The sequence below is a fragment of the Atractosteus spatula genome, chromosome 1 (assembly GCF_055471065.1).
Source record: "Atractosteus spatula isolate fAtrSpa1 chromosome 1, fAtrSpa1.hap1, whole genome shotgun sequence".
Taxonomy (NCBI): Eukaryota; Metazoa; Chordata; class Actinopteri; order Semionotiformes; family Lepisosteidae; genus Atractosteus; species Atractosteus spatula.
The window spans coordinates 62,390,500-62,405,081 of record NC_142706.1 but is presented as its reverse complement, the minus strand read 5'-3'; the positions used below and the strand labels follow the sequence as shown (position 1 = coordinate 62,405,081).

The following is a 14,582-nucleotide window of genomic DNA, read 5'->3' as shown; positions in this document are numbered from 1 at the left end:
AGTGGACTGGCAGGTGAAAGCCTAAATTGCTTTTGTGCAGTGCGACAAAGGACAAGCAGGTGTTGAGTTAATAAGTGGTGTGTCAGTCTGGGTTTTGGGAGCCTGCCTGGTTTGAAAATTTGTGTCTTGAGTAGGCTCTGAACCAGGCCCACGCTTACAGAGGAGATGAGCTTTAAACTGCAGGCCTGGTCTGACGTGCTGGCAATGTGGTCTCACGCTTCTGATGGGCTAAATGAGGCCACAGCCTTTCTGAGTGCTTTTGAGTTTGTGCCGCGCCAGTTCTACACCAGTCCTCTTGTGTTTGTTAAACCGCAGTCGGCCTGGAAATTCCCCGATTGTGAGCAGTTTTCAAAGGGCCCTGTATGTCATTTCAATATTCAAATGACAGGGAAATGGGGGTGTGGGAATGCACTGCAGGAGGCATGTCATGTGCAGAGGGAGGGAAATTTTATTTCAGTGTGGTGGTCCACTTCAAAGCATCCTCGCACCTCATTCAAGGGGATTTTTAGCCGATTGAGTTTTCTCAAAGTGTGGTTTCTCGTACTTCTGTCTTTTTTCTTGCTTCCTGCTTTGTTTTGATCTCTCTTCAATGCATTTTTGTCTAGTTGCTCTCAAAAAAAAAAAGGTTTCTAAAAATGGAAGTCTTTATCCTCTTCATGCTGCTACAAACATATTTATTTGCATTTCTCAGGATCTGTGACTTAGATTGGAATGTATCACAAAAGATGTGAAAAGTTAAGGTTGATTGTAAAGGAAGTGGGCGGGGAAGATAATCACTGTTACACCACGACATGTGCTACCTCGTGCTTCACAGGGATGTCTATGAGCACTGCGTCACACATTTATGCTTCCCTGCCTGTTGGCTTTGGAAATTGTTCCTCCTGGATTATTCAGCTTGAAGTGTTGCATGACATGACATGACATGACTGTGGAAACAGAATACATTTTACAGAAGAGTAAATGTAATTGGAGGAAAATGAAAGCAATATTAACGAGACCTTATGTGATCATCCTGAAATGAGAAATCCAGATAATTCGCATACTAGCTCTTTGTCCTGCTGTGCTTGTCCCTTTTGGTTAATGGTGCCTCAGCTCTAACTACATCCCCCTTCTCTTTGCTTGTAGGTGGAGGTTTACATTTTACTTGTACATATTTACCTACGGGATTCGATTCCTTTGGCAGGTGAGTGAGTCCTGCATTCTGAATGGCGGCAGGAGTGAGCTTGTTTGCTGTTGTATTCAACCAGACCTACATTATTTGCAAATATACTAGGTGCACCGCCAAAGTTTAGCACCTGTCAGGATGGGGGGGGGGGGTGGAGAAAATGAGAAATGAAATAAAATTTGGGCTGTCTCTGTTGGCTGCTGCTTTAGCAGGTGTTCCCTCTGTGGTTGACAAAGTGAAGCAGATGGGCGCAGGGCAAAGTAGAGTATTTGATTACAAGTCTTTCACTCACATCTCAGGTTGTGCTGATATTTAGTTAAGCTGGTTCCCAGTTTACTGATTTGCCATCTGTGAAAGCAGAAGCTGAGCTTTGTCAGAGTGTCTTATTAGGATATCGTAATGTTATTGGGAAAAGCACGTCATGCAAGCAAGCAAAGAGAGCCAAACGAGCCAGCTTATTTCTTAACAGAACTAAGCTCAGTGGCTCAGTGAACGGATCTGAGGTGGATCTGAAGGGCCACAGTTCAGGAAGTCTTTGAGGTCACCCTAAATCTTCTTTTTCTGATGCTGGTGTCACCTTTAATGTATTAATTCATCTATTAACCAGGGAGGGAACTCCAGTCCTTGGGGCCTTAGCTCATTGTCAGAATGACCTGTAAATTGAGTGTTTGAGTGACCCCCCCCCATTATCTTGGAAAGCATAGGTGGTACAGGCCTGGTTGAGGGCTTGAATTCAAGGTCAACCATCACATTTGAAACATCAGATTTATAATGTCTTAGTACATGTATTTAAAAGAAATATCCTAAACAGTCATTTTTCAAAGTACATGTAGGTACCCAATTAGCCTTATCTAACGTATCTACTACTTAAAAATCTGAGACTGATAGACCAAATACAAAAATCTGTGATCTTGTTTTAAAAAATAAAACTTTTATAACATGGTTTTCTTAGCCTTCCAAAACATGAATTAAAGGTAGGGAGGAATTATAATTATGAGTTATAAAATATTATATGAACAAGTTCCATTGTTATTGCTGAGCCACAGGCAATGCTAGAGAGACCTTTTGTAGTGGTTAGACTTTTTTTTTTACAGCCTTTCTAGACTTCTGGAGTCAAAGTGATAAGAAAGTGATAAGTCTGTTTGATCTTCACTTGATTGACAGACAGGATGCAGAGCAAATAGAACTTGGCATTTACTCCCAACACCTATAAACCCTCCCCTGAATCTCTAAATGGTCAGATTTCACTCACAGCTAGTTTTACCTTTCAGAGAAGCAAAACATTAAACACTACCGGTCTAAAGTTAGTGTGAAGACCCCCTGTTTCTCTCATCTTTGCGTTTTGTTTTCTGGGTGTGTTAATTGGATTGGAATACTGTGGATATTTATTATAATAATAATAATTGCTTACACTTATATAGCACTTTTCTGGACACTCCACTCAAAGCACTTTACAGGTAATGGGGACTCCCCTCCACCACCACCAGTGTGCAGCCCCACCTGGATGATGCGACGGCAGCCATAGTGCTCCAGTACACTCACCACACACCAGCTATCAGTGGGGAGGAGAGCAGAGTAATGAAGCCAGTTCATTGATGAGCCACAGGCAATGCTAGAGTATTTCTTTGCTTCTTCACAGTAAGGAGTGATGGGTTTCTTACTTTGCCGGGTTTTTTCTTTTGGGATTGTATTTTTCTGTAAAAAAAGTCAAATTGGCAGTATGTGGACTTTTTATCATCAGGAAAATAGTCTTGGAAAAGATGAATGTGTTGCTGAATTGGGATGTGAAATACACCGTCTTAAAAGAGAGGTTGTCTAGTTTCTTGCAATATATAGGTTGAGTGGTAGGGCTGTAGTTTCGATTGTGGTCTTTTTATTGCATTATTGTGGTCGGTCCTGTGTTATCAATATGTTAACTTTAAAAAAAATTGTCACTTGTGTACACAATTTTAATGGTTGGATTTAGAGGATATCGGAGCTCTTTTGCACAAGCAATACTTCTTGAAATGATTAAAACATGTAGTTTATCACGTTGCAAGTTTACCTGGAGGGTATTGTAACCGTGCTGAAACACTGACAGACGCGGATGTCTGCATCTTCCAGTAAGGGGTTTCATTTAAAACCGACAATCTAATGCACTTGTCTGGTCCTGGGGTCTGGTGGGTCTGCAGGTTTTCGGTACAACTGGACTCCTAACGTGAACTGGCTGTGACACTGTGGAGGCCTGAGGAAAAGGAAGATTGTTCAGCTGAACAAATGATTTTGTTTAATGAGAGGCTAAGGTTCATTAGATACAAGATGATGCCATGGATCTCTATAGCCTGAGTAGTTCTCATCAGTATTAAGACACTGCAACAGGGGGCCATCATTGTAGGTTACATTTTATGCATGATTTTGTTTCACAAACAAAAAATGGTTGTCTTTAGCCGCACATTCTACTGAATGAGGGAGAAGGAGTAGTGTAGGAGTATTCTACAAGGTGAGGTCACGTGGAATGAAGGCTCCTGTAGGAGCTAAAAAGGGCTAAATGTCTTTTTTTTCCCTTGCAGTCTCCCTGGCTGTGGGACACGAGGCAATGTTGGTACAATTACCCCTATCAGGTAAATCTGAGTGGTGTATACTTCTGTATATTTACAGCAGAATTCATCCGTCCATCCACTTTTAAACCACTACTTCCAGTTTAGGGTCACAAGAAAGCTGGAGCCTAATCTGGCATGCAAGTGTCTCAAGGGGGGGCTACACCCTGGAGGGGACACCAGTCCATCACAGGGCCCACACAGACACAAACACACACTCTTTCACTAGGGCCAGTTTCCCCAGAAGCCAGTTAACTTAACACTTTATTTTTAAGACTGTGGGAGAGAACCAGAGCACCTGGTTTGTATGGGGAGAACTCACTACAAACTCCTCAGAGACAGCCTCCCAGGTCATGAATTGAACCCAGGGCCCCAGTGCTGTGAGGCTGCAATACTAACTACTGCACCACTGTTCAGCCCCCTAAAAATAAGGTGTTTTCAGTGTATTCATAAGAATTAAAGATTGTAATACTGCCTGACCATGCTACTTCAGCAGTGCAATGGGTAGCCAGCCCAACCTTGGCATGCGTTTTCATTTAAACTTTTTTTCTCAGCCCCAAGCCCTGTGCTACTTTTATTTCTTAAAGGCATTGTGTCTGAAATTCTGTACAATAGGTGCACAGGAGGTCTCTGGAGTGGATCGAGCAGTTAACACTGAGTGCAGGTCAAGCTCTGTAATCCAGAGCGAATGCCCTGGGTTCGAGTATGGGTCACCTCACCAGCTGCTTGTGACCGGTGTTCTGCTACCAGAGTGCTTCAAGGGCCAGGGTTGGGGTCCAGCACAGAGGTTTTCAATCTTCTCTGGTTCGTGATCCGTGTTCAGGAAATTGTACCCCTCCAATAAAGAAAAGTTGCAAATGAGAGAAGGCCATTTGGCCAATCTTAATTCATTTGGTAGTTTTTAGTCAGTTGTTCAAGGGGTCAAATCTAGCCATTTCAGTGTGAGTGGCTTGTTCCACGCTCCCGCAACCCTTTGGCTAAAGTGCCTCTTGTTCTTGCTTTTAAATGCACTTCGATGTTTTGTCCTCTTGGCCATGTTCTCAATTTATGGTTGTATCGGTGAACCATAAATTTAAACATTAAATCCCCGCTCTGAAATTTTAGAGTTGTTACCAGAAATGCAACTGTTAATTCTAAAACAAATCCAGGAAAAGAAAAGAGCTGCATGTTTGGAACAGAACCAGGGTGTGAGTGTCGTTCCTGCACACGAGTAGACTTGGGGGTGGCAAGCTTTCCTTTGTTGTGGGGGTCCTCAATGGACAGTCTCCGACGAACACGCTTAGAAACACCCCAGATCTTCCACGTCCTCACCGATCCTTCAGGCAGTGAAGAGGGGGAAAGCGGTGTGAATCTAAACCCACCATTCCTGTCCCTTTCCCTCTGGCCACAGGCACTTTCCCCAGGACTGTACTATTACTACGTGACAGAGCTGGCCTTCTACTGGTCCCTCATGTTCTCTCAGTTCACAGACATCAAGAGGAAGGTAAGTCTCCGGCCGCCTCTGTTCCCATCTTCCTCGGTGGCTGTCGAGGTTGCCAGGCTGGGGAGAAGTGATCCCATGGGCACGCGTGGCCGCGGGGGGCGACTCTTGGGGCTTTGCTACACGAGCTGACGCCCCCTCCACACCACTTAGCTACTCCTTAATTACCGCTTGCAGCAAAGATCGCAATTAAAAGCAGCGGACAGAGTTTGCTTGAGTGCAATTGTGCACACCTTTTGATGAATCCCCTCTGTGTTCATTAATCTGCCATTAACTAAATAGAAGCTCATGCTTTAGTACTGATGTGCATGGGTGTTTGCAAACCTCAGGTTCCCTCTGATTGCCAATTGCTTGTTAAAACCCTTTGATTTCTGAGTACTGTGTCCAGGGAGATTGCTGACAGTGGGCACGGATATAAAGGTTCAGTAAAGGATTAATCTCTTAAAAACTTTTCCCTTTCGCCTTTGAAGAATCCACTGTCCACGAACTGCCGAAATCTAAAGCAGAGGCCATTTCCTGACACCAGCAGCATTTGGAGGACTGAATTACTTCCTACTCACGTATTGAAGCCATTAAGTCTGGGTTCAGTGCAAACCTTTGAATCCGCAGTGCTTGTTGTATTAGCCTCTGCAGAAAGCCTTGCGTTCAGTCTGAAATTGGAACCTTTTTCCTCTTCAGCAAAGCTGGTCCCAGTAGCAGCATTAATGACGCTGCAGGTGAATAGCCAGCAATGGTTGTCCATTTGCATTTTCATGTGCAGCCAAATGTATTTGTTTGTCTGGGGCTTGGGTGAAGCAGTAACATTTTAATGATGCTATTAACAGCAAAGAGCAAAATCAGGCCCCCCTGAGAGAGCATTGTCTGTTTTGAGAAGTGGGTTGAGATTTAATCTCTCTTATTTCAGAGCTCTAATTGAGAAACTGGAGAGCCGGTCTCAACAGCATGACTTTAGACTGCAAGAGGGAACTGAAGCACCTTGTGAAAACCTATGGGCAATGGTGGAGAACTTGCAAACTCCACACAGAATGTGCTTCGGCCCAAAATCAGTCCCAAGACCCAAAAGCAATGCCACCGTACTGCCCTTACAGCAGACGTTTTTTTTGTCAACATACAAATTCAGTATAGATAATCACTTTCTGACACTGACATGGCATTAGAAAACAATTCTGATGTGCTGTTAGGTAGGGTTTTGTAATCTTCTACTGGCATTTAATGTTTAGTGGATACACAGGGCTTTAATAAACCAGACTGCGATAATATATCACAGTGTCCTGTAGTTCATGGTATTATTAGTGTTGAGAAGTATAAAGTTCTACAAGCATGATTAACTTGTGGAAAAAAGGGTTAGCGCTTCAGAACTTGTGCTGTTTTGGTTACAGGGATTTGAAACCGTGTTATTACCCTGCTTTAAAGTGGTTGATCACCCCCCCCCAGGCTCCTGACAAACCGGCAAATTTCGAGATGTGGTGCTGGAATTTGTTAAAAGGCTCCTCCACTCTGGGGCTGATAAAGCCAGCCTGGTGACCTTTGACCTCTGATGGCCCGAGTTCAGCGGAGCGGAGGAATATTCCTTGAAGGGCAGGGGGAGGTGCAAAGGACTTCAGCGTTTCTCCTCTGAGCCTCCCAGACGTCTTAAAAGCAAATTTCTCTTTTCTGGGGTGAGGCTGTTTTGAAAGATTTGGATCTGTTAACTTGTGCAGCTCAGGAATGAAGTATGAATGCGTTCTGACTCCTCTGGCTGCAGAAGAGATGAGGACTTTCGGTTCTTGATGTGCATTTGGTTCGGTATCTTAAAGCTCCTCCAAGATATAAAATTCAGTTGCCTTTGAAATGGACAATTTAACCAGTCAAACATTGCCAGCATGTCTTTGGGACGAAACAACGTACCTGGAGAAAAGCCACGCAAAGAATTGGGAACATGCAAACTCCATACAGACAGGCGCTCCAAGCTGAACCCAAAATCACGCATTCTGTAAGGCAGTTGTCCTAATGCCACAACATGATGTTAATTTTTGACATTAAGGCAGAACGTTAAGGTAACTAGCAAGTCATTAAGATCGACAAAGCCCCGAGAGCCGATTTGAGGGCCAATAAAACAGCTCATAAAGAGCATACAGTCTGCGTTGTTGGCATGGCTGAATAAATCATTATAGCCTTTGCAGGCAATTTCTTTTTCCTCAATGTGAGAGCCACCTGTTATCTGTTATTGTTTGGCAAATGTTACCATAGCAATGTGCAACATGATTTTAAATGATCTTAAAAGTTCTTCAGCTTATTGGTTTACTTGTAATGTTAGCTACACCGCCACCCCTGGGCAACTGTGCATGTCACATAGTAAGAAAATATTTAACCTGTGCAAAAGCTGTAGTTTTGACTCTATTGAAACAGCTGTTCCTCTTAAACAACAGGAATGAGCTTTTTGTTTCCTTCTCTGGGGCTGGAAAATGAGATGAAGGTGTACAAACAAAGTTGATGGTTGAGGGTACTGATCTAGAATTTAATAATAATTAATAATTGCTTACACTTATATGGCGCTTTTCTGGACACTCCACTCAAAGCGCTTTACAGGTAATGGGGACTCCACTCCACCACCACCAGTGTGCAGCCCCACCTGGATGATGCGACGGCAGCCATAGTGCTCCAGTACACTCACCCCACACCAGCTCTCAGTGTGGAGGAGAGCAGAGTAATGAAGGCAATTCATAGAGGGGGATTATTAGGAGGCCATGATTGGTAAAGACCAATGGGAAATTGGGCCAGGATTTTTAATGACCACAGAGAGTCAGGACCTCAATTTTACATCTCATCCGAAGGACGGCGCCTGTTTACAGTATAGTGTCCCCGTCGCTATACTGGGGCATTAGGACCCACATGGACCGCAGGGTGAGCGCCCCCTGCTGGCCCCACTAACACCTCTTCCAGCAGCAACCTTAGTTTTTCCCAGGAGGTCTCCCATCCAGGTACTGACCAGGCTCACACCTGCTGAGCTTCAGTGGGCTGCCAGTGGTGAGTTGCAGAGTGATATGGCTGCTGGCTAATTTAGCTGCAAAGTTCCAGCCAAACCACACCTGGACACCTCTGTTGGGCTTTGTTCTCCCTTGGGGTTTACCCAGTTGGGGGGGGGGGGGGGTTGTGTTTTCTGGACCTGGTACTGCTGTGAACATGTGACGCAGAAGCTCTGGCTCAGAGTGCAGGTGCCCAGCAGAGGAGAAGTTTCCCACTCCCCTCCCTCCACCCGCGGTGACTCCTCTCTCTTTCTCTCGCTAGGATTTCCTCATCATGTTCATTCACCACTTGGCCACCATCAGTCTCATCAGCTTCTCGTACGTGAACAACATGCTGCGCGTGGGCACGCTGGTCATGTGTGTGCACGACGCCTCGGACTTCCTGTTAGAGGTGAGCAGTGGGGGGCAGCAGTGAGCACATAGGGCTGTGGGATGGCATTTCCTGTCGGCCATCACCATGGTTGCCATCTCACTCGAAGAATGCAGGGTTGAGTTTTGTTCCAGCTTATTCTTAGTTAAGCAAGTGCCTGCTGTGGAGCCAGTGACCCTTAAGTGAAATGTGAAATTGTACCATGGTGTGGGCTGAGGGCAAGGGTTGTAGCAGGCTATGGACATGTGGGATGGGTTAGTTTCACCCTGATGTTCAAGAAGTGACAGATTCAGACGTTGGGTTTATGTGCTGGGCTGAAGATCGAGTAGGGCAAAGTCACAGTCTGTGATTGTGACTGACTGGCTTAAAGTTAAAACCTCCCCCCTAACAGGAGTCACTGTGCTCTCAAGCAAGGGTAAAGCCTTTGTCTGACTTTCAGTAATACTCCAAGAGCAGGTTCTGTAGAATAGACTATCAGCAATTTCCAGTGCACACTTTCCTTACTGGAGAAGATCCTCTCACTATTGGTATCCGTGAGTTTTTCCTCTCCCAAGAGGAGATGCAGTGTAGATGGAAAATTAGAAATGCAGGAAAGTCACAGATCTGTGGCCTGTACGGCCACTAACCCAAGGCAGCACGATGCCAAGCACAAAAGGGAGCTGACAATGGTTAATCCGTTAGCCTGCCTCCATGAATCTCCCAGGGCCTGAATCAGATGTTCCTGCCGAAGACCGATATTCCCGCTACAGTGCAGGAAATAATTAGTTTTTGCTATGATGTGTTTCTCTGAGTTTAGAAAATGTTTTAACATGATGAGGTTTAGTGTTTGTATAAGATGCCTTTTGGAAAATTTTCTGAAAATATCTGCAGCCCTGCTCAGCTTTCTTATTTGAAGTTAAGTCAGTCCCCAATGTCCCTCTTGCCCTAGTGATGATATTCCAGGCCCTGGGAATGAAAAGTGGTCTTAACGTCCATTCTTGTTATCTCTGCCTCCCTATCCCCCTGTTCGTCCTCTTTCCCTGTTGTCAACCTGCCTCCTCCTCCTCCTCTGACCTGTGTCCTGGGGGGTTCTCCTCCATTCCCATTTCTCCCTCGTCCTGCCCATCTCCCTGACCTCTTCCCTCTGCCAGGCAGCCAAGCTGGCAAATTATGCCAAGTACCAGCGCCTGTGTGACTCACTGTTCGCGCTGTTTGGGGCCGTCTTCATGGGCACGAGGCTCATAATTTACCCCTTCTGGTGAGTACCAGACCCGGGGGGCACTTTCTATTTCTCTTTTTCCAGTCACTTGTTCTGATATTCTCATATTCCCAGGATAAAACCAATTATCCAGCAGAATGTTAAAATATCAGAAGTTCCTCAAGGGGGGGGCTGATGAGACTCATTATTAGACAATACAGTGCCTGGCAAAAGTGTTCAGATCCTTTAAGAGTTTTCATTTGTTGCTGAGTTACAAATGAGACTTAAACATCTTTTTCCCATCAGCGTTTTTATTGCAAGCTCGCATGCTCAAACATGCTCAAGATTTTTTTTTCCAAAAGTGAAATTGCGTTATTTGTCAGCAGATATCTAAAATATGCTGCTTACATAAGTATTCAAACCCCTGTGATCTGCCAACTCTAAGTTTACAGAGGTGAAAGAAAGTGCCCTAGTGAGGATATAACTACATTTCATTTGCTTCTGCCTGTGATACTATAAACTATGAAAAACCTTTTCATTTCTGGGTTTCTCAAGTCCTTATTAAGAAAGCTGTTCACATTGTAGAGAATCTCTGAATCACATTGACTGTAGAGAATAATCTTTGCAAGAATTATCCTTTAATTTAAGCCCAGACGTTGTTTTTCTGCGCTAATCTCTCTCTCGCCTGTTGCTGGCTATTCACTCACACGCATGCGCACAGTCTCCGCAGATCTGTTTGGAAAGAGGGGGGGAGTGGTAATCATTGCAGAGCAGCAGGAAGGTGTGGCCCCACCTCTTTTGCAGTTTATTTTTGCTTCTAACTGGTCCCACCAGGTACACTTGAGGTCCTGAGATCTGCTCTCTAGATTGTCTTTGCTTGTTCATGGCCGGAAGCAATCCACTCCGGTAATCCTGGCTGCTTTGAGAGATAGAGAGAGAGAGCACTTTATTGGCCAGATACAATTTCTTGCTTTCAGAATTTCTTTTCATATCCCCCAGTTTGCTGTCCATGAGACACACAGACAGGGAGAGAAGCTTGGGGTCAGAGCGCAGGGTCAGCCATTTATATGGCACCCCTGGAGCAGCTGGGGTTAAGGGCCTTGCTCAGGGGCCCAACGGAGTAGGATTCCTGTGACGGCTGCGGGATACGAACCGGCAACCTTCCAGCCACAGGCGCAGATCCTCAGCCACAGAGCCACCACCCCGCCCTTTGGTTACTTTCGGCTCGGTTTTTGTGTCCTGTGCGTCTCTCTCATTGTAAACTGCTGCGCAGCTCGACGCGTGCTCTGGTGGATCGGTGAGAAGAAGAAATTCTCTTTCGGTGCGTTTGTTCGGAAACGTATCCCTCTGTGCGCGTGCCGAGCTCCGTTTCGTGACAAAACCGCGCTGCCGAGTGCATGGCAGCCACAGAGGGGCTGGACTCGGATGAGAGTCCCAAGGGAGATTTCCTGTTCTTAATCGGCAGATGGGAAGATGTCAGAGCGTGTTATATCTCAGATGGGTTACGTGCTGCTTGTGGGATTTTCAAAGTCACGTAGACTCGTTCTTTTTTAAAAAGTAACCTACTACGCTGTGAGGTGCCTCGAGATCGTGTACCTGATTAGATTCGTGTTGTACTGCTTGCTGTGGGAATATGTCCGAGTGTGAAATTGCTTGTCTGTGAGAGGGCTTCTGAGCAATGGCTTGCAGCACGAGCCAGGTCACCTCCGTCCCTTCGAGCTCTGTCGCTCAGACTCCCAGACGTTATTTTGGGGGGGGTGGCTGGGGGAGAGGCTTTTGACCGGGAAGAGAGGTTGTCGGAGATGGGTGGTGTTGGCCGTCTGGTGGCAGTGCCAGTCTCGGAGATTCTTATTTTCGTGTTGGCAGGTGATCTGAAAGCGAACTACAGAGTGTGGTGTGGAGCAGCAGCCTCAGATTAGCCGTGATAATCTGCATGAGAAATGTGTGTGGAATCGTCCTGACCCAGGACAGCAACAGAACACATCTCTGTGGGGAGATCTTGGCCTCAGATGAGCAGAGACGAGCCATCAGTGGCACGGTTGTAATATGAGCAGCTGTATTCAGTGTCTGTCATGGGTGAGGTCGTTATTGATCACCGAAATCCATCTCCTTCCTAGGGGATTGGTGACACTGTGCTCTGTTACACAGTCTTTGGGGAAAGAAGGTTAGAAAAGAATGGTGGAACATAGCTGTGGTGTCTTCTGCTTTCCTTATTATTAAAGCACTGTGTATCATCTTCACCTGGGTTACGTCACTAGCTCCCTTGCTACCTATCCCTTTACACATGCTCTGATGAGATCTCTGATCGTATCGGAGCTGTCTGTCTTTCATGCAACAGTTCCATCAAAAAACAGCGTCTGGGAATTTTTTACATACTGCATGTTAATGGGCTTGAGAGTATTGTGCAGCACAGATTTGCCCAGACCTCTGCTCCAAGAGTTGCAGTATAACATGCTGTGTGTGTCACAGTCTATATTAAGACATTTAACTCTGTGGTCCCTCTAATCAGCTGTTTTAGTACTCTGTTACACTTGTCTCCTTCATTATTTTAATTGATCTCAATGAGTAATGAGCAAGTGAATATTTAAGGCAGGGATTGGTGAGCCCCCAGAAGTCAAAACTAGCCCTGTGCAGGTGAAAGGGTACAGCTTTCTATTTTCTCTCTTGATTTTGTAGAAGATGGATTAAATATCCATCTAGTGAGAGCAGAGGGTTATGCACAGCACTCTTTCCTTTAAAAAAAGAATCATGTTGCAAAACTGGGAAGAAGCTTGCTGCAAGCATTGTTGAATTAGCGTTGTGAAAGAGTCATGTGACACTGTGACTTAATGGTGTTTTCCACTTAGCCTGACTGTAAATTCTTAATGGATACATGAGGGCTTAATGACGGGAAGTAATGGGGGGGGGCACTATGTGTCTGGCATGTGTGGACCCAGGTGCGAGGGCCCACAGCTAGTGAAGTGGAGTGGTTTCGTGTTTGCAGGGTGCTGAACACCACCATGTTTGAGAGCTGGGAGATCATCGGGCCCTACCCCTCCTGGTGGCTCTTCAACATCCTGCTGCTGGTGCTGCAGGTGCTGCACGTCATCTGGTCCTACCTCATCATGCGCATTGCCTTCAAGGCCATGGTCCGCGGCAAGGTGAGTCCCCTGCGCCTCTCCCGGCCACTGCCGGCCAGTCGTCTCTTGGCGTAGACTCTTGACCAGTGCATCCTGCCAGCGCTGGCCAGCCCCGATCCTGCAGGGGCACAGTGTGTCGCGGATCATAAAAATCATCTTCATCAAAGTTTTTACTTCACCCATCATTTAAATATATTTGTTTTGTTTTGGCAACTAACTGCTGATGCATTGTTCATGAAGTGATTCATCTGAATTGAAAATAACACCCAGTAACAATCAAGGACAGCTGCAGGCCTTTTCTGCCTCAAATGAACTAATGAAAGGTGTACGCCATTGACGTGACCTGTACAAGATCGGCTGGGCTGTGGCTGTCCTGGATCAGGGTTGGCTATCCTGCATGATGTAGTCACAGCGAAGCTGGAGACAACCGATAATGCTCGATCCATTAAATTCAAGGTGATCGAGCACACAGGGCCTCCTTCACCTAGAAGACAGGGAATGTCAACTGGTATTTAGAAGCCACAAAAATCAGTAGTTTCTCTCTTATCCACTAAGCTGCTGATGTGCATCATTAAGGGGAACCCAACGTGTAACGTGCATGTAGGATATAATTACATTAAATCAGAAGTGAACAGAAAATCACTGGTTTGAATGTGTCCAAGTGAACCCCTAAAACACAAATACTGCAGGACTTGTAAATGTAAATTCCAAAAAACAGGTGGCCTGAGTGTTATCTTGCACAAATGCATCCGACATGACGCAGACGTTTGTTTTTATAAATTCTCTGGCTTTCCAAGTGCCTAGATGAGAGTTGCATGCTATTCCGTTTCCTGCCTGAAAGGTACTTGGATTTTAGGCTGGAGACCGCTGGTTTAGCGAATCCTGTTTGCGTGTTTCGTGTCCCCTTGTCTGCTCTCTGCTGATGTCTTTTGTGTGCGTTGGCGCACGGGCCCCGGTGACTGATCCGTGAGTCAGGCCTGCAGCGCTGCTGTTGAGTGAGTACAGGAGCTGTGCTCGGCTCTTGATCAGGGCGCCTGCCACGTGCACAACACAGTACTGCCATTTAGTGAATGAGGCCTGTGGCTCCAGCTAGCAAAGCCTAATTCTGGCTCGCTGGTTTTGCCACGTCTTCTGCTGCAACAGAAATTGATTCTTGAGCATCTGACAGGTTTGGGGAAACGGTTAGTATAAGGAAGCACTAAGTAGAATTAAAAAATTGTAATGGCTTTTAGTACCAAGGTAACTCTTGAAGGTGGCAATAAGGCAGAACTTTGTTTGAGCAAGCGTTTTGACATTCATGCTCCCAAGGGGTGATTTTTGAGGGGCGTATCCTGCTTCCGAAGCACATAGGCTGGCGCCAAGCCTTTACACAAGATCTGAGCTCTTCCCACCCTGTGAGTTCGGTGTTCCCTGTGCCCTTCACCTTCCCACTTTCCTGATTTCTCCTTCTGCCTCTCCCCTGTCTCCTCCGTTTTTTCCCCTTCTCCTCCTCTTCTGTTGTCCTGAGCCTGGGCGGCTCAATCAGCAGGGCTGGCCGGGTACGCTCGGGGGAACGTCCCGCCAGCTCTGTAGTTAACGTTGGCGGTCGTTAACGTTCCGAGGAGCTGCTTTCCCGGATGTGCGTGCGAGGGAGAAATGAAGCAATGGGCTGATGACTCCTGATTTAAACTATCCTCTTAATAAGGTTTCA

General features: G+C 45.9%; 1 protein-coding gene across 1 annotated transcript in view; it reads left to right on the top strand.

Moving 5' to 3' along the window:
• Window positions 1–14,582, top strand: part of cers5 (ceramide synthase 5) — a 34,239-nt gene that overhangs the window by 15,295 nt on the left and 4,362 nt on the right. The window contains exons 4-9 of the mRNA XM_088915130.1: window positions 1,126–1,183; window positions 3,715–3,765; window positions 5,132–5,224; window positions 8,489–8,617; window positions 9,727–9,833; window positions 12,757–12,913. Coding sequence (XP_088771256.1) covers window positions 1,126–1,183; window positions 3,715–3,765; window positions 5,132–5,224; window positions 8,489–8,617; window positions 9,727–9,833; window positions 12,757–12,913 — 595 coding nt within the window. The remainder of the gene's footprint in view (window positions 1–1,125; window positions 1,184–3,714; window positions 3,766–5,131; window positions 5,225–8,488; window positions 8,618–9,726; window positions 9,834–12,756; window positions 12,914–14,582) is intronic.